At 38.6% G+C, this 25,749-nt stretch overlaps 1 protein-coding gene across 4 annotated transcripts in view; it reads left to right on the forward strand.

Annotated features, from left to right (window-relative positions):
• Window positions 1–24,683, forward strand: part of pde10a (phosphodiesterase 10A) — a 50,291-nt gene extending 25,608 nt beyond the window's left edge. For all 4 annotated transcript variants that reach the window (XM_088013505.1, XM_015010221.2, XM_015010228.2 and 1 more), the window contains 20 exons: window positions 5,282–5,310; window positions 6,769–6,889; window positions 8,220–8,269; window positions 8,364–8,504; window positions 9,732–9,887; window positions 10,658–10,708; window positions 11,225–11,283; window positions 11,875–11,926; window positions 12,240–12,382; window positions 13,398–13,490; window positions 13,665–13,851; window positions 15,062–15,204; window positions 16,121–16,204; window positions 16,287–16,437; window positions 16,537–16,692; window positions 17,867–18,039; window positions 18,128–18,239; window positions 18,453–18,533; window positions 19,760–19,848; window positions 21,055–24,683. In XM_088013505.1, the coding sequence (XP_087869631.1) occupies window positions 5,282–5,310; window positions 6,769–6,889; window positions 8,220–8,269; window positions 8,364–8,504; window positions 9,732–9,887; window positions 10,658–10,708; window positions 11,225–11,283; window positions 11,875–11,926; window positions 12,240–12,382; window positions 13,398–13,490; window positions 13,665–13,851; window positions 15,062–15,204; window positions 16,121–16,204; window positions 16,287–16,437; window positions 16,537–16,692; window positions 17,867–18,039; window positions 18,128–18,239; window positions 18,453–18,533; window positions 19,760–19,848; window positions 21,055–21,154 (2,171 nt within the window). In that variant the 3' untranslated portion in view covers window positions 21,155–24,683. The remainder of the gene's footprint in view (window positions 1–5,281; window positions 5,311–6,768; window positions 6,890–8,219; window positions 8,270–8,363; window positions 8,505–9,731; window positions 9,888–10,657; window positions 10,709–11,224; window positions 11,284–11,874; window positions 11,927–12,239; window positions 12,383–13,397; window positions 13,491–13,664; window positions 13,852–15,061; window positions 15,205–16,120; window positions 16,205–16,286; window positions 16,438–16,536; window positions 16,693–17,866; window positions 18,040–18,127; window positions 18,240–18,452; window positions 18,534–19,759; window positions 19,849–21,054) is intronic.
• The last annotated feature ends 1,066 nt before the right edge of the window (window positions 24,684–25,749 follow it).

Raw genomic sequence — 25,749 nt, forward strand, 5'->3', positions numbered from 1 at the left:
CTTTCAGGCTTTTAGCTCTGTACCATAATTGAAAGCAGTAATAATAGTATAATTGCCATATTGGTATTTAACGTTACATAAAACAAAGGCACCAGCTTTGGCTACGGCAGCATAGCAACCACCAGGTCAACCACGAGGTGCTGACCGCTGAGTCACTCCTGGTTAACCGTCCTGTGGGACGCTGTGGATCTGTGGCGGCGGATCAATAAAGCTCCCATTAAGCGCTGTGCACATTAGACCCAGCTGACTGAGAGGCTCGTTTTCCTGTGAAACATTAAAGACATGCATGGAGCCGTTCATATCCTCTGCATGCGTCTATAGGTGTCATGTGTTGCAACGTCTCATTATTGATCATTAACTCTGAGCTGATGCATCAGATGTGTGCTTTTATCCTTCAGCTGACATGTGACATCAGTGTGAGAAAATTGCCCCATAAACAGAAAAAGAAAATATTTTGTACAACATATTTTGTGGAGATTTTTTATTTTTCTAAAGGGGCGGCAGTGTTGTGTAGATTTGACTGTTTTGAGCTTTATGTTATGTGATAATGTTATTCCCTCGTCTAAAACATACCTGGAGTGTTGCTTTGATTATTTAATGCATTTTTGAGAAATCCTTGAATCTCCTCCAGACTAGGTGCATCACCAGTTAGCAAACGTCTGGTGTAACTGTGAGTCTACTGAAGTCAACATGTGCTACTTCTCATGCCAATGAGAAGTAATACACGTCGTTAACGACCATTGGCGATGGTCGTTAACGACAAAACTCATTTTGTTAACGACCAAATGAGAAGAATTGTTGTGATGACGTGCTGAAGCGTCAGAAATAGCAAGAGTTTCTTAAAGAGACAGATTTCAATTTCAAAGTGTCATATAAAGTTATGTTTGCAATATGCTCTACAACATTTTATAACAATTGAAGGTTGCATAGTTACTTAGTTGTGCTATAATAGTATAAAATGGCAGTTTTAAAGGAATTATTGAATAAGTTCTATGAGTTGAACAGTTTTGATTGTTAAATGTCAGAGGCGACCTCCACTCTGAGTGCTGTGTAATAAATTTTAAACCAGTGTGGCACAACACACATAAATCTTTTAACAAAAGTAATACGAGTTCACGAGAAGTTTCAACAGTGCCATAAAGTTAGAAGAAGTGCACATCCCACAGGTCTGGAGAAGTTCTACACCGTCGTGTTTGGTGTTCACTGCCGACTCTGCTGCCAGGATATTTTCTAAGAAAGTGTCAGTGCTTTCTTTTTGTATTTACTGAAAGCATAACGGCTCCATGCAAATATGGGAAGGTATTAAGCGACTGTTGCATAGCTGAGTGCTTCAAATGATGACCTGCACATTCACCTGAGGCACACTCCCTGAGGACTAGCGGCCCTGTTGGGATTAATTCACCAACATATCTGATGAAACAGAGATGTTTTTCTTGCTGAATAAGTTGAGCAAATTGTCATTTTCTTCCACTTTTATGTAAGTGGGATAAGGTATGTAGACTTTTTGACCCACACCAAACAAAACCAACTGAACACACTGAAGCCTTACTGGTTTCTAGAAAAAAACATTCGTTGGAAAAGCATGCTGGGCCTGTAGCCGCCGCAAGATGTGCATGGCTGTGTATGCAAACCTTAAGGAAACTTTTGGAAGTTGTCCAACCAGGCACCTGCTTCTGCGTAACAGTTCAGATTTAAAGGCCATCAGGTTTTATAGCTCTGAGGTTTCAAGGGACAAGAGGGATTTGTATATTACCGTTGAGAAAATGTATACTGAGCAAGAACCACTTAGCTTTTAAAATGTTGCTCCTGAAACACGTTTTAATTCAGGATCTTCTAGAAATTCACAAGGGATCATCATCATAAATATCAAACTACTCTGGATCTGTTAATGATGCATTTCAATATTTATTTTCCAGCATGGAATGATGTTGGAACACACAAACTAACAGAAACAAGATTTGAGTACAAAAGTTTCAATTGATGATACATTTTCTCTAACACAGGGCAACATTATGCTTACAATCCTCTTGATATTTTTGTTTTAGATCGGTTGTCTAAATTGTACCTTTAGTTGTAAAGAGTGAGGATGACATTCATGCAAGAAGAACAAATACTGTTTTCAGCTGCCGTTGATAACACTTATATATATCATTAAATAATTTCAATATTTGAATGTGTTTATTATATACACAGCATGCATCAGTTTATTAACACAGTTTAGTTTCTGCTGTAATTACTGATGTTTAACAGCTTCCAGTCTCTCTCCAGTCACTAGTTTGGTCAGATTTAGTCTTCAAAGGCGTCTGTGTGTGAAATATCTAGACTTCTAGAAGTCAGAAAAGGTTGTGTCTAAAAGAAACGCTCCCCTTTATAAAGGGATTTGAAGTCTTTTTCAAGTGCAGCTTTCAGTCCTCTGATTGACGTCACGCCTGGCCAGGGGTTCACTCTAAAATAAGTCTCATGGCTAAGTTAGGAAACTCATAGCATACTGGAGGAATGTTTAAAACAACAAACAATGTGGCTGGCTGTAAAAGCCCTCTTCACATCTTCATGGGGATTTGTTTCACCAACTCTGGTCAGAACTTTAGCTTGTATTTCTAAAACGTGTAAACCTTTGTGCATGGTATTTTTCAAATGCAATACGATCAAAGGGGTCTCAATAGTTGCTGTTCTGGTGTGCTGTTGACCCTGGTTTGATGAAGAGCCTCTGGAGCTGTATGTTTGATTTTCATCCCAAGACTCCATGTCAGAAACTTTTAGGACTGACTGAAACTTTTGTTATTGTCACTGAAAGTATTTTCATCCAGTTTCAACAGCTGAAAGTCACAAGAATACATTTCACTCGAAGTCAGAAAGTTTTAACTGTTCATATTTTTTCTCACTTCAGATTTATTTCTTCATAAGTTATTCAGAAAGTGTTTTAGAGCTGAAAATGAAGTGAAATTGCATACTCGGTTCAGTTTGGGCGATTTGACCATGTTAGCTTTGATGGAAAATATAAACAATATGACATAGTTTTAACATCTACATGGAGTGTGATTTCAATGTGACCTAAAAACATCTGGGTTTCCCCTGACGACCACAGTATTTGTCACCTTTCACACTAATGCTCATAGTGGAAAAGCTGTGAAGGAAAGACTGTAATGGCCACTGCAGCTTGTTGCCTGTGAGGTGTCACCCTGTCAGCCAAAGTTCATCTCTACTTCAGACCGAAAGCTGTGTGGGCGAACATGAAATAGCAGTCATCAAGAAATGGCTTTAAAGTAAAGCACCTAATTTCTGAAGCATGAGAAAAACTAGTTTCTGTAAGGTTTCTTCGCACATGATTAGCTTGAATTGTGAAAAACAACAAAAAAGGAGCTGAATTATCAATTAGTCATATCTAAACTGAGAGATAATGAGCTGGCTAACACCTTTTAAATACATATTCTAGGAGACTAAGATTTGAGTTTATTGAATATCTCCTGAGTATATGAGCCAAGGCATATTGTATATATTTCAGGTGAATTATTTAACAGAACATGTTTGCTTATTATTTTTTCTTCTTAAAATGTTTTTGAATCTGTGGGATTTACAGATTTACGTAGATTGTAAATGATTCAGATAATATAATAATTTTTTTATTAGTTTCTTTCAATTTCATACATTAACCATATAATGTTCCCTTTTTTCCCTTCAATGCAAAAAAAATAACTCATAGGACTTTTAAAGACTTTAGAAATAAATTTTTGCTTTTTTATTTAAATTTTTTTCAAAATGTGCATTATAGATGGCATTTATAATTTCAGATCACGACTTTACCAAACTTTTAACCCCCAATATGTCAGTTTTAACAATAAAAGTATTTACTTTAAGAAAAACAAGAATAAATAACTTCTTATTTTTGTTCATTTTGTTTATTTTTTTTCCTGTAGCATATATGAAAATTTTTTAAAAAATTAGAAATTGACACCAAAACTAATTGTGGTTTAATTGTTTAAAGAAAGAGTTAAAAGTGCCTGATCAGCTGATTACAAAATCACCTTCAATACAGTGAATTAAACTGATGAAGTCAGAGTTTTATCTCCGTCGACAGACACAAGATGACAATCTTGACTTGTGCAATACGCAGTTTGTGTATTGCAGTTCGTGAAATTTGTGACAAAATCTGGTTGGGTATATTTTTTGTCGTACTGCAACTCCACACTTTTTGGTTTTGTTCAAAATGTTTCAGTTCAACTACTGTTGGGAGGACCACATATGGGCTTTTGCTTATTTACAGCCTGTGCTGTCAGCTCACTGCAATCTATCATTGTGCTAATTTGCAGAAAAGCACACACCCAGATTTCAAATAGTCAAGACACATGAATGTTCAGCTTCAGAGATTTTTAATTCAAAAAACAGCTTGAACTGTTAGAATTTTGATTAGGATAAACATTTATTAGGATTATTAGATGAAACTATAAGAAACTGGCAGCTATAATAAACAACTGTAGATGAGAAAAGACCTGAATGACATAGGTTAATAATTCTGTTGAAGGATGCTTGTTTTGAGCATTGAGCCGTAATGGGTTTTACATGAAGTGCAACAGTAGGAGCAAACCCTGCCTGGAAAATAAGAGAAAACTATTTTATAGAGTAGTCAAGCTAACAGCTGCTCGGAGGAACTTCTAATCAAGAGCAAATCTCTAACATCTAAAACAAAATGTCCTGGTAGTTTAAGGTGATTATTGTGTTTAGCAACAACAGGTGGCTAATATTAGCGATTTAAATGACTACATCTTGCAAAATGGTGTGAGCTGTTTTGAAGTTTTGGTTCAAACATCTTTGAAATTTGAGTTTGTCTTAGTTTAAATGACATAAATTCACCTTTACACCACCCGGCATGTTTATGGGCACTGCTGGCAAAAATGTGCAAAAAGGCCGAAACGTTTGTAGCCATTTACCACGTGTCAACACATTTGCCCTCCAGAAATGGAATTGTCTGTTGTCTCTCCCAATTCGAAGAGGTTAAGAAGCCTGGGCCTCACAGAATGCTCAAAAGATTTTTTTAGCTAAATTGTCAATATTTGTAGATTGTTTTTTGGTTGCTGCTATTTTTCGGAAACATTGCCAATTGTTTGAAAATTTGCAGAAAATGTATCTGAGACAGCAAATTATAGTCAAATAACTGTTGGTACATTTTATTTTGGTTGATTTCTACATAGATTACACCAGTTAAACAGATAAAAGATTAATAAATCACATGATTAAGTAACATATTTAAACACTCAGCTTGTTAACATTTTTTTTGTCTTTATAGATGACACATCAACTAAAGAAGTCAGCAGGGTAAGTTTTTGTATTATACCTAAACCTAACTTACTTATTAAATTAAATTATTACATCCAGGACTTGTGTGGGTTTATATTCAGAAAAAGGGGCAGCTAACCTCTCTGTAGACCCCACACATCCTGGACACAAACTGTTAAACTTTTATCTTCAGGTTGGCGCTACAGAGTGCTATTTGCAAAAACCAGACCCCACAGAGACAGTTTGTTCCCCCAGGCTGCCTCTCTGATGAACACAATGAACACCTTATAGCCTGAGCAGTCAGCTACTCTGCTGTGAAACAAAATGAGCATATTCCACTTTTTCTTTTCTTTATCTATATAAAACAAAAAACTTTACATACTGTTCTTTTTTATCCTTTATTTTATTCCTCTAAATATTATCTATTTATACTTGGTGTCTGTATGCAGTGAGCACTTCAACATCAAATTCCTTGTTTGTGCACACAATCATGGTCAATAAAGCTGATTCTAATGTTTATTAATTAGCGTCTCTCTGGCCTGTCAGGTCTTTGCTAACCTATCGCAACGCTGTTTGCTAATGTTTTCTAACAAACGGCTGAGACCTTTAAAGAACAGACAGATTTTTATGTGATTTGCTATGTTTTATTTAGAGGTAGAAGAGTAAAAGAGTCTAAAGACTAATGCAGACCACACTTTTCAGATTTTATATTGTTTAACATGCCATAGTTAATTTAATTGAAACATTTTCAAACAAACGGATCGTTGTCGGTCCAGTGCTTTCTTCTATTATGTACAGGATGGCACTGATTTACTGTATGATGCTAACTATTAACAAGCATTTCTAACGCCGAAGACTCCAATGTGCATTTTATTATAACTAATTAGCCATAAAGAAATTGGGAAAAAAAAAAAAAACTCTCCCCCGTGTCCCACCTAAACTCGCACCTTTTCCCGGTCATATCCAGGGATCTGAGCTGTCCACCTCTGTAGAATAAACTTATGACACAGGAAAATAAATGAGGTCCCCTCAACCCCTCAGTGCGTCATCCATACGTCTGCGCAAACAGGATGTGGGAGGGCAGAAAGCGTCCCGTTGGGGATGCTTTCTAGTGCACCACTCTCCCTGCTGTCCTGTCCTCACCCTCTCTGCAGGCGCAGAAATAGACATCTCTTTGGCCTCGTAAAAAGGGCCGGAGGTTTGTCTTTTTGCACGGTGACGGTTTTAAAGCTGAGGCTCTGCAGCAAGGCTTGTCAGGACTCCAGTCAGAACTGTGGGTGTTATGACCTTCTCTGGAGCCACTGGGGATCTCTAAGCTAAAACGCAGCAGTGAGAGGGAATGTCATCGAGTCGTGGAGGAGAATATTTTGGTCAATGGCAAAAAGATAAATGTTCTTTCTCTCAGTTTAAAAACAAAGTATCTTCCTTTTCTATGAAGTGTATAGTGCAAGTGCAAGTTGTTTCCATTTTTTTAATGTTTTGTGTTGTGTCCAGCAGTACCAGGACACAAACATGCAGGGTGTGGTGTATGAACTGAACAGCTTCATGGAGCAGCGGCTGGACACTGGAGGAGACAACAAACTCCTGCTCTATGAGTTGTCCAACATAATCAAAACAGGTAAAAGCATATAAATACATACTAAACCTTATTACACAAATGCTACAACAAAATGTCACAGAGAACAGCTAGATTTTTTTTTTCTGATGGAAAAAAATCTGCGTGTTTATGACAAATTCCTGGATAAACATTTCTCAATGAACTTGGGGTCAAACACTCAGAATACTAGAGGGGATTTTTATGATTAAAAATAACTCTGAAGAAGCCATTAAAGTCCATATTTCATATTATTTTTAACGTCTTTTCCTTTTTAGTTGTGTTCAGACTTGTAAAACATGATACTTACATTTATTTCCTCCTCCAGAGTCAATAAATATTTAGCTTTAAGGAAAGAAACCAGCATTATGTATGGAACATGAAGTCTGGGCATCAGTGCATAAACATGATGGCCACCCAAGATGACAGTAGTGATCGCCAAGTTCCAGCTGGAAAGTAAGCTAATAAGGCGAAGATTTATACGTCGACTTGTCCAGTGAGACGGAGGAGAGAGAAATGATATCTGGGAGCAGTAGCAATGAGACCTAGCTGTCCAGTACCCTCAACAGAGATTTAAACACCTTCTATGACCACTTCTGACAAAAGTTCAGATAAAAAACAAAAATTCAAGAAGCATTCGGGTAGTTTCTGCTGCAGAGATGACCTGCATTCTTACTCAAAGGCAAAAATGCAGGTCATGTCTAAAATATAATGAAATATGCTTTTTAAGATTAAAGTCACACTCAGTGAAGACTTCAGATAACATCTATTACGTGAGGTAAACAAGAGTCACACGTCTGTCTAAAGAAAACATTGACAGTTCTGTTTGCTGTGCCAGATCATAACTGTGGTATTAACTAGATGACTAAAAACCTAAAGTATATGTGGTGTGGAAAACGACAAAAATAGCTTGGTCAGTGGCTGAGATATGTGCAGGGTAAACCACTTTATCCCTAACAGAGAGAAACACACATACAACAGTGATTAAATATTTCCAAGTGAACTAAATATGCCAGTTCACCCAAAGCAAATCACTCACTAACTTCCTGATGATCTGAGTATTATGTGCTGCAGCCGCCTCTCTGATGTCACATTGTATGATAACATGACCTATATCTGAGTGTGAAATGGGACTGGAGAGGAGGACTGGGAGTGAGATGAACTGGAAGGCAGTGAAAGCCTCGGTCAGAGTACACTTGTTGCTATGTTAGCCATTGTTAGACGATTCGATTGCAGCTGCCTCCTTGTTATGCTTTTTGTCTGCGCCTGGTCCTTAATCGTTGGAGAAAATGTCTGAGAATGCAAACTGCTGAAGTAAGCTGCATCTAAGCACATGTATGTCTTCTCTCTGCAGCAACAAAAGCTGATAGTTTTGCACTTTATTTCTTGGGAGAATGCAACAATGTGAGTTGATCGAATTTACTCATTAAAGTTACCTTTTCTTTCTCTGTATGTTTCTCATTATCTACTGTTACTTTTCCTTTTTTTTTCTTAACAGAGTTTATGTTTATACACTCCAAGGGGGGCCAAGGATGGCCGTCCAAGCCTCGTCCCGTCTGGCCCCATCTCATACGGGACAACCATTGCCGCTTACGTTGCCAAGACTCGCAAAACACTGCTAGTGGAGGACATCATGGGGGTAGGACAGCTCTCTTTAAACCAGAATGAGGTCACACTAATCAGAATTTGACAATATTGATAGTTTAGTCGCTGAACTGTTTGCCGTAGAGCAGCAAGGTGAGCACCAAGGGTTTCAAACTTCTTCAAGAGATTTAATCAGAGGAGAAACCAAGAAGCTGCAGACATTAATAGATCAATAAGAGGAATCTTTGAATGTGATAACCATAACAACCACTCTACAAATCTGAGTGGCAAGAAGATGTTTGTTGTTGAAAGAAAGCCACCAAAGTCCCGTTTACAGTTTGCGACAAACCGTGTAGTTGTGCGCATCAGATGACATCAAAATTTTAACCATTTGATAAAACCAACAATACACATCACCCTGAAAATACAGTCTCCACTATGAAACACAGTAGTGGCAGCATCATGGTGGGGGTTGCTTTCCTTTAGCAGGTGCAGAGAAACTGGTCAGAGTAGAGAGGAAGTTGGATGTGACTAAAAAACAGGGAAATCCTGGAAGAACACCCGTTTGAGGCTACTAAACATGGTTTAGATCAAATTCAGTCCCAAATCCATCTGAGAATCAGTGACAAGATTTAAAAATAGTGCTTTGTAAACGTTCTTCATGCAGCCTGACTGAGCTTTGGCTAGTTTTTTCGAAGACGAAGGGGCAATTTTTTTTCCATTTCCAAGCTGCTGAGGGGCTGAATACAAATGCATTTTCTTCTTTGAAAACTAACTATGAATTTTCTTTCTTCTTCTTCACAATTATCCACTTCTTTGTGATGGTCCATCACATCAGATCCTAATAATAAATAATCAAGTTTGTGATTGCAAAGTGACAAAATTTGTAAAAACGTTTCAGAGGTTATGAATATTTTTGCACCATAGGCAGAAAACATGATGTCTATATTTCCTTTCATTGCGACTTCCTGGCTAATTTGCCTGTTGTGATTAGAGAACAGAATTTGACAAACCAGGGACTTTTTCAGCTTGAAGTCAGTCTGAACAGGAAAATTTCTAAAACAGATTCCGGAAGAAAATATCAACAGAGATCTTCTGTGATGGAAAATCCACCAGTCTAAACAAATCTCAGCAAACAAGTCAATCAAACAACCCAAACAGTTGAATGCACAATGCAAGTCACATTTTTGTGCATGGCTGTAGGCTTTCCTATGATGCACTGTTATAACACACATGCAGTCTAGTTGGGTAGACGTTTGGACGGGTCTCTCTGCGTTTGCAGGACGAGCGATTTCCAGACGGCACAGGGCAGGACTCAGGGATCCATGTTCACTCTGTCCTGTGTCTCCCCGTCCTCACTGCCATTGGGGACCTCATCGCCATCCTGGAGCTGCATCGGCACTGGGGCAGGGAGCCTTTCAACCTAAGACACCAGGAGGTCAGCCCAAATCAGAACAAGCACACCTGCAACTTTTTAAATAAGGCTGAAGCAGGATGACTTGAAATGTGCCCAAGATCCTAGTAGAAAAGGGCTGAAGCCAAGAGCAACATAAAAACGCTGCGCTATTTTAAATACTGACAGCTTTCACTAGACATCTATTGCAAATATTTATAACTTTGGGATGATTAGAATGCTTTATTGTGTTTCACAGCTGTAACTTTTAATATCCAAGCTGTTGCTGAAAGTTTTAAGATTTTTAGAAAGTTAAAATGTTTTTAATGTAATAAAAGGTAATAAAAAAGAATCATATATGTTGAAAATGGACACAAATCTTATACCCATGCAGGCTAGATTAACATGTTTGAGTTCGATTTGACTTCTTGCCACTTCATCCTGTTGGTTTTATAGCTCTCACAATGAAGCAGAGACTCATTTACACCACATCCTGATGGGAGTACCTTTTTCCACTACCTTTGCAGCTGCACAGGTTGCATGCAGTTTGTTTGTTTTTCCAAATAAATCTGCGAAACATTAAAGCTCTGTAAGCAGAAACCAGAACAGCAAGGATGTGACGCTTTTTTGTAGGATTTTAGCTGAGTATGTAGAGCTGCACTGAATTTGTGAGAGAACTAGCTTGACTGTGACTCTTTTAAAAAACTGTCAAAATGTGTATAGGTGGCTTGAATTTATTGATTTTCTGTCTCCAGAACTTTAAAACTAAGTTTACCTTCTTTTTTTTCTTTTTTTTTTTTCTTTTTTTTTTGCAGGTTGCAACAGCAAATTTAGCTTGGGCATCTGTTGCCATTCATCAAGTACAGGTAGGCATGCCTGCATACAGACCTGATCTGAATTTGAGCTTGCCCCCTCTAACAGATGTGCTGCAGTTCTCCTCCTGAGCCTCTGGCAACAAGGTGTAACCTACCGTTTATTATGCTTCTGGATGACATTGTTTGTTCTGGTTCTGCACTGGGGAAATCCACTGTGTACAGGAACCGGGTTGTCAGTGTGCCCAGTCCAATCAACAAGACCATGCGTTCAACAAACATCTCCCCTGAGACGTCATTATGTTTTATGAAAAAGATAACATAGTACCCCAGAGGAGCAGCGTCCCACTGCAGCTCTGGCCACAGTGGACCTCTGAGCCTCGGTTAGCGCCGAAGCGCTGCTTGCTGCCGACACGCGCCGTTGTTACAGACACGAGAAGACGGCCCGCGAGCCTGTTTGTAGACAGTGAACCACTTCGCTTACAGAACGTGCTGGATGTGTTGAGAAAAGAAAAGAAAAAGTTCTTCATACATCTGTGTGTCTGATCCTGACCTATTTTTCTTTATTAGATGTGCAGAGGCCTTGCCAAACAGACTGAGCTTAATGACTTCCTACTAGATGTGTCAAAGTAAGAGCTGCACTGAGATCTGCTTCTGTAACTCTCAATGAAAGCTGGTGAAAACCTGTGAAGTTTGTTTTTACACCATGATCCTAAAATTTGGAAATGCTTTCATGTGTGGCAGCGATTTAACTGCATTCACGACAACACAAGTCCTAAATAAACATTGTGTTCTCGCAGTAGGAGTAATAATTATATTTTAACAAGCTCATAGTGCACTGCAAACATATTAATACTCCTGAAGCTTTTCCACATTTTGTTACATTACAACCACAAACTTGTATAACTTGTGTATGTTTGGTGGATTTTTATGTGACAGGCCAACACAAAGTCAATCATGGCGGTAAAAAATAATTTTGTCTTTGCAAATTTAAATAAAAAAATCTAAGTGGTGTGCATTTATTTGTTGCACTAATACACCAACCTTATGTTGGTGTGTCACGTAAAATCCTAATAAAAAGCTCTGAAATGTGTGGCTACAACACAACAAAATGTGGATTAGCTTAAGGCTGGATTGTAGCGTTTACAATTTTAATGTGAAAGTCAGCAGAGCTTTCTGATTGTTAAAACATCTCAATGTGTTGTTTCCTTTTTGCACAGAACATACTTTGATAACATTGTGGCAATAGATTCTCTACTTGAACATATTATGGTGAGTCTGACTTATGCTTTATCAGTTTTTCTTTACATCTATATTAGGGAAATTGACTCTGTAAAAATATTTATAACCAATAAAATATGATTATTTTGAGGGGAGTTCTTCCTCTAACGCCTCATCTGGCTGAAATTGTTGCTTGGGTGTCATCAGATTGAAACTGTAAAATGATCAACTTTGAATAAACAGTTTGTTTAATTTCTGCCAACAAAGATTAAACCAGTAGTGTGTTAGTCACTAAAACTAAACTGATGATTCCTTGTTGGTTTAACCATCTGTAAAATGATGCGCCCCTTCTTTTGCTTTACAGATATATGCAAAAAACCTGGTGAATGCAGACAGATGTGCGCTCTTCCAGGTAGATCACAGCAACAAAGAACTGTACTCTGACCTGTTCGACATCGGGGAGGAGAAGGAAGGCAAACCTGTGTTTAGGAAAACAAAAGAAATAAGGTTTATAACCTTTTCATTCTATACTCTTAACTCTGAAGTGGTTTTCAGATTTGTATTTTTATGTTTTAGATATGTTGAAAGACAGATTCCTGCACTTAAATCACTAATGTTTTGTGGTAAAAGCAAAAGTCACTTCATAAATATTAACATTACAACCACAAAGATTAATGTGTTTGTGGGGTGATTGTGTTTTTGACCAACACACTGCAAAAACACAAAATCTTACTAAGCATTTTTCTCATAAGTTATAAAATGTTCCACTTGTTCCACTGGCAGATTATTTCACTTAAAACTAGTATTTTTTTTTTCCATCAGGAAGTATTGATAAATTAATTATTGACTTAAAACAACTCCCACACCTTGTTGAAAGTAACTTACATGTTAGTGTTGAGTTATTTAAAGTGCAGTAAGATATTTAAACTAGAAACTAGGCCAAAAACACCAGACAAGGTTTTGTGTTTTTGCAGTATTGTAAAAATATTAACACCACAACCACAAACTTTAATGTCCTTTTGGTGTGATTAATGGTCTGGTCAAAATTAAAATATTAAATCCAACCTTAACCCTTTCATGCATGAATTAAGATCCTTTGTGTCAGGATTTATTTCCTTTTTTTATTTTCTTAAGGCATAAAAAAAGGTAGGAAAAAAAATTTGCAAAAAATAAAAATATATATATATTTTTAGGTGATCAACTGTAATGTTCTCCAAATACAAAGTAATTATTTGAAAAAGACATCAGTAGTATTGTTCTTTAGGGGTTATCTGATGTCTGATGTCTACAGTAGAAGGAGGGACCGGGTCGGTTGGCATGCTTTTCTGTCTGTCGGCCATATTGGATTTAACAAAAATAATTGTCACATAAAATCTCTGTAAAATATATTGAATATATCAATACTGCATTCAGATAATACCTGACTTTACTGTAGAATATCATCACATTTGTTCATATATAGCTCTTTAACATAATGTTTATCCAATAAATGCTTCCTCTCTCCCATCTCGTGCCTCTGCAGGTTTTCCATAGACAAAGGAATAGCTGGCCAAGTAGCTCGGACAGGGGAAGTCTTAAATATCCCAGATGCCTATGCAGACCCACGGTTCAACCGGTAAATCACTGCTCTCTTTATTGTCTCATTGTTTAAATATCATTAAGTTATTGTATTCTAACTAGTTGGAATGTGTTAGAGTCACAAAGAAAACCCACTTGTCTAAAACCTGTAAGCAACATGGAGTTAAAGGTCAAACTGATGCCTTCTCTCTGTGCATTTGCTCTCCGGTAGAGAGGTAGACCTCAAAACTGGCTACACCACGCGGAACATCCTGTGCATGCCCATTGTGAGCAGGGGGACTGTTATCGGCGTGGTGCAGATGGTGAACAAGCTAAGCGGAAGTGCCTTCACTAAAACCGATGAGAACAACTTTAAGATGTTTGCCGTCTTTTGTGCTCTGGCCTTACACTGTGCAAATGTGAGTATCCCACACAAGCTTAAATGTTTTTGATGAAATACCTAAAAATCTCTTAAAGGGGTGGGAGATATGGACTTAAAATTTTATGGCAATATTTTGTGGTACTATTGTGATAACGATAAAAATTAAGGTAAAAAAAACCCCCAAACTATTTAATACTTCATTTTGTAGGTAACTGTATGACTGTAAATGCATGGCACAGCAAACACAAATATCGTTCTCGAAAAATATTCCCATTTTTCAGGATGCCACATATTTAAAAAGTGAGATTTATATAACTAAACTGGACACAGCAACTTTATTTAATAATAATTTTAAATTTACTGATTGCCCACTATTTGTTTAACAATAGTGGGGAAAATAGTAAAAACATTTCTGATAATACTGCTAGTTTAGTTTTTTCTTTAACATCATTAATTAAAATTTATCGTGACGATGATAAAAGAGAATTCGTATCATGATGAGAAATTTTTCACAATAAATGACAAGCGGTACAATAATCTGTGACAGTCCAGATCGGTGGTGATTGTCAGCTGACCCTCAGCGTTCTCCACTCTTCATGTTTGTTGCAGCTTACGTGCTACTGTGCAATTGTAATTTCCCTCCACAATCCAGACTGCAGTTTCTATTTGTAGTGTCCATTACCTCGAAATATGGATAAAAAGTGACGATTATCTCTCTGAACAACGCTAAACTCCCAGCCACTGCATTGTGTGGTCTGTCTGTCAAAGCGTCAGCTCACCGCGGGACCTGGGTCGCTGTCGGCTCCGTGCGACATGCTTACGCAGGGAGCGGCGTCACAAAGCTGGTTTTAAAATTGATGCGGGATGTTAATATTTTAAGACGACCGCTCTCTCGCATCCGTCCAGTGACAGGATTTATGTTTGGCTGTGATTTATGCCCCACGTCTCTAGGAAACGTAACTTTGGCCGGCTCCTGATCCGCGGTGATTTACGCGGGGCCTGGGCGCCTGTACCTGGCCGCTTCCACTGCCCGTTTGTCTGCGCGGGGGGACAGGGACACAAACCAGATGTTGAGGGAGGCCGGGGGAAAAAGCCCTCTTTTAGTGAAATTACAGCAGTGACGCATGAAGAGTTTCACATCATGCTCAGGGTTTCTGTGTCATTTACTGCTCTCGAGTGTTCAGCGTGTGTGTTGACATTTTAAAGAGTGATTCCCGCTCTGCGGTCTCGCCGCTGTCTCTCTCCAGATGTACCACAGGATCCGGCACTCTGAATGCATCTACAGAGTGACGATGGAAAAGCTGTCCTATCACAGCATCTGCACGTCAGAGGAGTGGAAGACCCTCAGCCAGCTCAACCTTCCTGAACCCATTTACAAAGAAATTGAAACGTGAGTGAATAAAAGTGTTCACGCCATTCAAACCTTAAGGAGCGTTTTCACGTTGCAGCCACGCTTTTTGCTGTTTTATTTGGAGTTTATGGGATGCAAAATCAAGTAGCGAGTTATTGTGAAATGGAAGGGAAAGGATTTCAAATACTTTTACAGATAAATATCTGAAGAGGGTGGCATGCATTAGCAGCTTTGCACATCAAGAAATGGAAATATTTGCAAACAGCTCAAGTTTGGCCAGAGTGAATGTGAACGGAAATGTTCAGGTCTTGCCAGATTGTTAAACATTTTATTCTTCTAGGATTGCCCTGCATTTATTTCTATCTCTGACAAGCTTCCCTGTCTCTGCTTTAAGAAAACACCCTCACAGCATGATGCTGCCACCACTGTATTTCACAATATAGCACGACTCCCTTCAGGTTCTCCAGAAGGCCTGTTAAGTGTTTCTTTGATGAATAGTCTTCTTTATCCAGCATGTCAGTTTAGATCACTTGCAGCTCTGGAGTTGAAGGTTGCAGAGTCCTAGTTTAGATGGACGACCAAGTAGGACACAAAGAAATATTGTACCAGACTCTTTACATTTTCAGATAACCGTTTGAACAGCTGGACTTCTGAAAGCATTGCACTGTATGTTTTTTTTTTTTCAGGAACGTCGGAGTAAGGGGGGCTTAGGAAAACTCCATGCTACACTTTTCAGATTTTTATTACTTCCGCTTCATAATTTTTGGTTACTTTGTGCCGGTCTGTCATATGAATCCCCAGTAGCATACATTAAAGTTTGTGGTTGAAATGTGACAGTGTGAAAACGAAATATTTTGCAAGCCACTGGATGAAAACCTGATTCTGTGTGTAAGCCAGATGTTTGTGAACAAAATGATGAGAGTTCACATGCTGCTCATGTTACGTCTTCCTCCAGGTTCCAGTTTGACATCAGTCCCTTTGAGGAGATCTGGCCGGCCGTCTTCATCTACATGGTTCACAGCTCCTGTGGAAAGTCCAGGTACTGCCACAGAAGGAAGGACGTTGTTAGTCTCTAATTCTCTGGGTAATCTTTTCTTTTTTTATTTCCTATGTGTGTTCAGCTTTGAGCTGGAGAAGCTCTGCAGATTCACCATGTCGGTACGGAAAAACTACCGCCGTGTGCCCTACCACAACTGGAAGCACGCGGTCACAGTGGCGCACTGCATGTTCGCCATCCTGCAAAAATCCACGGGGATCTTCACAGAGCTAGAGGTTTGCGTCTCGCTTGGCTTATAAGAAAGCCAACAATTAAGATTAATTCTCAATTTTAGCCGCTTTCGTTTCTTGCCAATGAGCCTCCTTCTTTTGCAGAAGAAGGGTTTGTTGGTAGCCTGTCTGTGTCACGACCTGGACCATCGAGGTTACAGCAACACATACCTGCAGAAGTTTGACCATCCACTGGCTGCTCTGTACTCCACCTCCACCATGGAGCAGCACCACTTCTCCCAGACTGTCTCCATCCTGCAGGTAGAGCTCCTCTACGATACGCTCGGTGCACTGTAACTAAGATCTCTCAGTTTATTATAATCAGAATTTATATGAAATGATTTTGGCTGAAGCAGTTAATCAGATTTATCGTGATGAATTGATTATAAAATAATTCTCAATTAATTTAGTAATTGGTTAATCACTAACTGGAGCATACAGACTCAAAACAGCAGTAATTAAGTCCAAACTGTACATACGAATATACACTGTACATTTGCATCCAAGATGAAAACAAACCTTCTGTGTCTATAAATATTTTCTAGACAAAACCCATTGTAGCTTCACCTGGTTAAATTCTGTGAGAGAAAAAAAAAAAAAAAAAGAAAATAGTGGCAGACCACACAGTACATCAAAGTTGCTATGTTTTTGTTTTTTTTTTTTCCTTTTGAGCTTTCAACATGTCTGTTATGGAGCATGTTTGATTTCAAAATGTTGACAGCTTTTTGGAAATCTGAGTCACAAAGTTAAGGTAAGGATCCACGGTCTTTAAGGGAAGAATATAGACAAACATCAGACATAGGTGTTTTAGTAATGCTAACCATGCTAAAAGCTAATATGAAATGCTATAAATCCAGAATTATTTTTTGTCACATTGGCATAATCACATCTTGCCAAAAAGTCTGGGAGAAAAAAGTATTTTCTGTGTCTTTTTATATAAAGGTCCTCAAGACGAAAAGACAGAGCAAAAAAAAAAAAAACAAGAGCTCAGAAATAAGCATCAAAATTCTAACGGGGACATTTCAACTTTTTGCACATCTTGGAGATTGCTGTTTGGTTGTGGTACTACAAAAGAGATGATCTCATACTGGATCAAAGAGCAAAGATCATTTCACGTTTGCATCCATAACCTTTGACCTTTCACTTATTTTCTTTGGTTGAATCACTTTGAAGGGTTGAGGCAACTCTTTGATCATACTGATTATCAATTTGGCATTTCTCCCAAGTTTCTCTTGTCTTTTTTTTCTTTTTGGATCAGCTGATTTGATAAAAATGTGATTTAAAGTCCATTACCAAGATCTTCATTCTTAGCGCTCAATGATCCACTGGATGGGGCTTAGATGAACCTGTGATTAAAACGTGTTGCAGTGTAGCTGAGCTGAACGCCTCATAAGTGGAGCTTTTGCTTTTTTATTGATCTCTTTGTTTTTCATAGCTGGAAGGGCACAATATTTTCTCCAACCTGAATTCCAGCGAGTATGAGCAGGTGCTGGAGATCATCCGGAAGGCCATCATCGCTACCGACCTCGCCCTCTACTTCAACAACCACCAGCAGCTGACGGAGCTCCTGACCACCGGCGGCTTGGACCTGAACAACCATTCGCACAGGTCAGGATGCCAGTCCCAGAAAGAGTGTCCTTAAAAGCCGCTTTCGTTTCCGTCTGCATGGATATAACAAGGCTCTGCTCCCCTCCAGGGACCGTGTGATTGGTCTGATGATGACAGCATGTGACCTGTGTTCTGTTACCAAGCGGTGGCAAGTCACACGACTCACAGCTAACGACATCTATGCTGAGTTCTGGGCTGAGGTACAGTGGGATACTGTTTGAGCTCAAAAAGTTTCAGTGTCACGATCATGCCTCCAGTTTTAACAGTCAGGCCTCTATTCTTGCTTGTAAATAGTGCTGCAACTTTGCATGTCCTACAACCCCAATCACCCAAAATAGAACTGTCAGGTGGTCAGGAGGTTTACCGCAGTATGCACAAAATAAAAGGTATCTTGTTGTTTTGTTCCTCTGCAGGGAGATGAAATGAAGAAGATCGGAATTCAGCCGATCCCTATGATGGACAGAGACAAGAAGGACGAGGTTCCCCAGGGCCAAGTAAGACCAGCACAGAATATATGTGTGCTGTACGCCACACACTCACACACACACACACACAGAGAAGAGACATGCATGCTCTGGTGGGAACTTAGTCTGTAAACATAAGACTGCGGAGAGAGGGAAGCACAAATGGCAGAGGCGGAACAGGATTAACATACTATTTTAAGAAAATAGTTGCAGACCATATTTGAATTTGGGTTTTTGTTGGCATTAAAGGGACAATTTGAAAAATAAATAGAACTTTAAAACTTTTAAACTGAATATTTTTGGACAAAACTTCCCAGACTGAGATGTTTCAGAACAGATAGCTGTAGTCACTAACAACACAAATGGCAGATTCTTTACAAATCTTTGTGTCAAATGATGGCAGTATGCGTACTGTCATTCACCATAATATTCAAAAATACATTTTTGAAGAACCTCCACTATTGGCTTGCTCAATTAATTTTGAACCTAAGTTAAATCAGAGAGTAATCCTGTATTCTCATATTATTATGACTTTATTCTCATAATTTTATTTTTTATTACTATTGCTCTGATACTCCATTGTAAAAACCACAGAGAAGCATGGAGGCCTATTGTTCCCCCTAATGCCTGTTGAAACATATTTGACACGTACTTGTTATAATGTCAGAAGCACTTTGTCGCCATCTAGTGGTCAGAATTGTACCCATTTAATGCTTAATTTTCCTCATTTGCACACTAAATACGCAAGTTTAGATCTACTGTTTCTGCTATATTCACATTAATGATCAACTAATTCAGAGTCAAATAATAAAATCTTTCTAACCAGTAAGGCGTAAACATTAACAATCAAAAAATAAACATTCATCTTCAGAGAAAGAGGAATTTGTCTGTACCTCAGTAAAATAAATCCACATGCATTTGTTCAAATGAAAACCCAAATTAATTACAGCATATCTTATTTACTTCTTTACGAGACATAAATAGCCTTGTAAGTTTTGCTCACCTCCAAAAGAAGGGCACAAGACGTTTTAATATTTCTGAGGAAAAACCATTTTTGTTTAATTGCTGAATCATTTATTAAGTTTTCAGATTTAGCCATGGATTCAGTTTCTCTTTTCTTCTTTATAAGTAGGTTCAACAATGCAGATATGACAGAGTAACTTGTTGCTTGGCATAAAGTCATCAAACTATTCCTGAAGCTCATTGTACAAAAGCAACAAATAAGTTGCTTTTTACTTTTCTCTTTCGTTTCGAAGGTGGGATTCTACAACAGTGTGGCAATTCCATGCTACACGACACTTTCAGAGCTTTTCCCTCCATCTAGTCCACTCCTAAATGCCTGCAAGTAAGTTTTTCTTTTGTTTTTTTTGGGGGGGTTTATGAGCTACTTTTGATGGAATGAGCTATATTTAGGAATGAAAGAATTTCAAAAAGCAGCAGTCAGGACCTTTCATTAAACAATATTGTCTTTCTGAGAGAGATTAGAGATAATTGATCCATCACAATAAATTAAAGCTGTTAAGGAGTATGAGCACTATAAAACTGCACATTCTGAGCACTCTAAGAATGCCAGCTGCTTTATCTCAGCGTAATGCCTCAACTTTTTTTAATACCCATAAGGAAAAAAAAGCTGTCATTCCTCCCACCGTGATGCACTGGCTTGTCTGCTGCAGCTCTCCTCTTCAAGTTCAATAAGCGCGTAAAGAATGTATTTACGGCTGTTATTACTGCTTTTCAAACAGGGTCGAGTTGCACATTCGCTCGCCCTTCTGCTGCTGTTTTAAAATGTGTCCTTGATCTGCGGGGAATGCAAACAAAGTGAGCAGTGTAATGTGTAAGCCCCGGCTGTACGTCAGCACCCGGCTCTGGGTGGGCAGCGGGCCTAGACCCCACGGAGCCCTGCAGCTCATGCTGGGATCTGCCAAAGACGTGCAGACTGCATCAGGCCGGCTGGCCGAGGAAGATGGCAGCATACAGCCATGACGCTTCTTACACGCGTCCATTAGGATGGATTAATGGAGGGGTCGTCTTCATTACGGATCCGCTAGTTTTCACGATTAATGATTTACAGTGGTGCTAAAGGTGCTAGCGCTATTTGAAGAAGTTCAGCAAACGTTTAGGATTATTTTTGCATTATGGTAGTGGATGATCATGCTTTGTTAACAGGTATTAATTTGAGTTAAATAATCATATACTTAAAACTTTTCCACAACTTTTCAATTTTCAACCACTAAGTTTAATGTATTCTATTGGATACATTTTGACTGTGGATAGGAAGGATCTTATGTAGCAGCCTGTATTACAGCAAATTTGAAGAAGCCTCTGATCCGTTTATCTATGACAGCCTCATGAAGAGGATGATCAGGATTGTCCAAAATATTTTTGTTATATATATAAAATTGCATCCTCTTGCAATTATATGCTAGTTTCTGTCATAAAAATCCAGATAAAATACATTGAATTACAGTGTAAAATGGATGGAGGGGTATTAATCGTTTTCTAAAGCAGACTAAAGTGTGTTTTCTCTGCTCTGGTCCCTTTTTGTTTCCAGGGAGAACCTGAATCATTGGGAACAGATAGTTCGGGGGGAGGAGGAGGACGTTCTGCCCAGCCGGCCCAGTGAATCAGGACCCGTCAGGGTGGACAACTGACTACCAAAGGGGTCTCTGACCCAACAAAGAAACATGCGAAGTGAATCCCGCCACGGTCCTAGACATTTCACGAGGGGGAGCGGGGACGGGGTGGAGGAGACGGGGAGGCACCACGGCCTGCGTCTGCAGGAGTTTGACACGCTGAAAGCGGCTTGACTTTTGAAAAACACACAGTTACCTCATCGGGTGACGGAGGTGTCCACACTGACGGTTTCACCGATCCCAGAGACTGACAGACATCGGTCGGGGAGGGATCTCAGCCCATCACCCTGCGTCTTCTCAGCTTGGGAAACTATTTGATAGAACGGCCTTTGAGTCATTTCCTGTATTTTATTTTTGGTTTTTGTTATTGTTTTAATTATTATTATTTTTGGCTTTTTCTTGTCATTTTCCTTAATTTGAACTTGTTCCTGTTATGGTCTTGTATTTGAAGAGGCCTTACTCTAGACCTTCAACAGGCTAGGATATGTGAATTTTGCTTTTCAGTTCAGGCTCCTTTGAGATGGTACTGTTTGCCTTCTGTGTTGAGTTTATTGCACGCGCACTACTTCAGCAAGTTATTCCCAGAGACAGAAGGAATGTGTAGAGCAGATGTCTGGTGTAGCGACACCTTATTGAGAAGGCGGACATTAGAATGTGTTTGCAATTACTTTTTTTTTTTTCTTTTTTAGCAAATATCCTTTGCAGTACTTGAATAAACACAGCCTGTTCTATGTGGAGATTGCAGAGATCCCCCTAGAAACATGGATGAACTGTGATGTTGACGTTGGTGAACAGTCATGAGAGAGTCACATTGTTTAAAGTGTGAGGTGGTCCCTGCAGCTCCTCACCCCTCAGCATTTAGGAACCAGCTGCACCAACATCTTTCTGATCACCAGGATCCAAACCCTGCTCGTTTATTTTAAGCCAAGACTGCATAATCCGTAATTTGTACTCCCTTCTCCTTTACCGCATTATAAATTACACTTGTGTTCAAAGTAAAAGCAGTGTGTTTAAAAAAAAAAAAAAGGAGACTGACGCTCTAAATTTCTTTTAATAGCTTTTTTCCCCCTCCATACATACAAATTCATTGGGAACATGGTGTATTTAATTTAGAATCAAAATATGCAGAAAAACGTACCAAATTTAGAGTCAGTCTACGGAAACGGACGGAAAGAAGAACCTTTAAAACAAAGTATTTTCTCTATTATCCTTTTATAGATTGAACACGCTTAAAGGTTTAGATTTTTCTGATACTTAGCTGCGCTTCCAATGTTTCTGAAAACTCCTTCACATCTGCGTATGTTGCATGGAGCCGACCCACTTCTACCACCTGTGAGCAGGTACTCCAATCAGGCCGCATTCCTCAGTTTTGCACATTTGATGTCACTCAATGAGTTTTCCATCAGATGAAGTTCCCGGGTTTTGGACTGTTGGTTAGAAATCCAAATGCTGCCCAGTTAGAACTGCTTCTGGAGTTATTGTCTTGTTGACTTTTTACCTCCTGGATTTATTTAAATTGCAAACTAATTGTAAAAAAAAAAATGAAATTCTGGTATTTGTGTCAAAGAGATACTAAATTAAATAGAGATTATTCATTTGAATGTAGTCTTTGCAATAGATTGAAATGTTTGTAATATGCAGATTAGTAGCCTGGTAAAAGCTGGCTGGAGGCGTGGAATCCGTCTTTAAATTTTACCCAATTGCTAACGTTTGCCGGTTCTATGCAATGAAGCTTACCAGAAATTACCTGCAAATTATCTTCTTACCTGCGAGAGAGAAGGGCCGATCCGAACGAAGCGGCTTTTAAATGTTAATTCAATATTTGGAAGCGTGACCAAAACGGACTGGACAACTTTGTTCCTCCGCTGCCATTGCTACAACTACAGGCAGACTGCAATTCTGGCCTCAAGATGGCCTCAGTAGCCATCTTGTAGTTGTTCTCACGGGTAACGGACGGCCTTTTAGGTCACACTGGAGCTGATCAGTCGGCTTGCTCATGAATCGTGGCTTTTTTGGCTTTTCTTTGATGCCTTGGACTGGTAGTTTCCCCTTTTTCAACCATATTTCTTGTTTTGGTTTCAATTTTAAAACAGTTGAGAAAACGTTTTAGCCACACAGCTTGTCATTTTCTGTGCCTTTCTGTTTTCCCTTCTCCTGTTGACTTTTTCATCAAACTGTGTCGTTCTTAATTTTTGGAAGTTCTTGAGTGATCACACTTCTTTACACTCATTTTATTTTGAACATGTCATCAAACACAATGCATGTCTGTTGATGTTGTTGCTCTCCTACATCCACTACGGCCTTATTTGCCATGTAGAAATATGATTTCTACCAGAAACAAGGAGAGATCTCATTAAGGGATAATGTACTGCTGTTATTTTGAACACAACTGTATTTCACCTCAGAAAGCACATAAACAACCGTTCTATTCTTTTAAATGGACATGCAGGAATAACACCAAACGATCACAAAACACCATTAAAGGCTTCCTATGATTTCAACGAAGTTAAATTGTGTCTCTGGGATTGTAACTCATGAGTGTTGTTTGAATTTTTGCCACTGTGTGACACACAGGCTGTAGAGAGAAATAACTAATTTTCCTAAATCAAACTAGAAGATACGTTTGGATTCTTAAAAAAGTTTCCAAGATCTTCCAAGAGACAAACCGTTTTGTCCTCATTCATTTTTCAGACTCAAGTGTCTGCTCAAATCTTTCATGTTTTTTTTTTGTTGTTTTTTTTTTTTGTGTTTGTTTTGTTGTTGTCCGACTGGTTCTGCAGCCCCCCCTCTCCCCCCCTGAGTGTGGTGAATGTATCATTTTGATGAATGTCCTCATTGGTTGCAGATCCTGGGTGTCGCTGCGTGGGTTCGTATGCACCATCAGTTTCCTCCACGTGATCCATCCTACTGTCTTACTTTTCAGAGTTGCTTCCAGTAAGCTTCAACCAAGAGCAACAATTAGCATGCACCTTACCTGAAGTTATATATATTTATATATACTGACTTTTCATTTGCCGAAATAGGTGAGTAGTGTGTACAATCTAGGAAGAGATGTAAGCTCTGATGGTGCTAAATGGAACGGCAGTCGTGCACTTTCTTACTAGGTTTGCGTGTGTGTGTGTATGCGTGCGTGTGTGTGTGAACGCCTTCCTCCTTTAATCACTCCATCTCCATCAGACATTATAAAGTCACTGCACTGTCCCTCCTCCTTTTCAGCACCAGTTATATCCCATTGTCTGCACTATGTTTAGCTTATGATCTTTATCATCATCCTTATTATTATTATTACTATTATTATTATTATTATTATTATTATTATATGACTATTGTTATTTTCTTAATTAGATTTAAATTTAAATTAACTTATATTTTTTATACAAAGAAGAATAATGTTTGCCTTTTTTGTTTTGTACAAAGTAAACATTAAGATAAATTAAACAGTCTAGACATGTTACTGTTACCCAGAATAACTGAGGAATGTCTCAACTGTAAATGTAAGAGCCGTAGCCCAAATGACTTTTATTAAATACATCTTTGGAAAAAAAAACGTCTCTCTGTTGCAGATCTTTTTTTTTCTCTTCATGTTCTTCTCACTGCACAGTTTATTTAATAACTGAGCAGTGAATTAAGAGAATGTGTAAGACTATTTAATCTTGGTTGTTCGTTGTATTCTGTTTGCTGTGACTGGATGAACTGACGTTATTTTCAAGAGGTCCAACACTCTGTTTTATGTAATCTTTTTCAGTACAATTTAAGGCTTTACTAATCAATCAAAAGAGCATCTGAAAATAGAAAAGCATGAGGCACAACTGCAAACTTATAAAAACATGACTGTCTTAATTTTTGTATTCTATAAATCTGGTCCTTAAGACACTGGTGAAAGGAAAGCCACAAAAAAAAAAAATCTTGTGTGAAGACACGTTGGAAGTTTTGCAAATATGTAAAAGGAGGTCATCACTGAACATATCTGGGAAGATATGAACCCCTATCTGAGTCATAGTGGCATTATGCTGTGGGACTGCTTTTTGTTGGAAAGAAGGTCTGAATGAGGGTTATAATTAGGCTTGTATGGAGGGTTATAATGAGGATTCTAAGAACGTCTTGGAATGAGTGAATTAGGGTTCAAATTAAAGTTGGAGTTAGTGTATGAAGGGGTCTGAATTAGGATTGGAATTAGGGTTGCAAGGCACGTTACAAGGACAAGGAGAGTCTGAATTATGGTTGAAAGGAGGATTACAAAGAGGGTCTGGATTGTAGGGAGGGTTATAAGGAGGTTTTGGAAGGAGGAGTGAATAAGGGGGTGAAATTAGGGTGGAGAGTTTCAATAAGGTTATGAAGAGGGTTGGGAGGAGAGTCTTAATTATGGTTAGCTAAACCTGAACAACTGCAGGCTCAACAAGTTTCTTAGGTCAGCATTTTAGTTTATCTAATGCTTTGTTTTGTTTTTTTACATTTTGTTTTAAATTAGACCTCATAGTTTTGTGTCAGTACTCTGTGAGGCCAAATCAGCTATTAATAAATCCAAAAATACAATTCGAAATGACATGTTTATTACAGGAAGATTTGTTATTTTTAATCAGGATTTTCCAGTTCCAACGCAAAATGTCTTTGAT

Source organism: Poecilia mexicana, unplaced genomic scaffold (genome assembly GCF_051168715.1).
Source record: "Poecilia mexicana isolate PSO_F unplaced genomic scaffold, ASM5116871v1 scaffold_15, whole genome shotgun sequence".
NCBI lineage: Eukaryota > Metazoa > Chordata > Actinopteri > Cyprinodontiformes > Poeciliidae > Poecilia > Poecilia mexicana.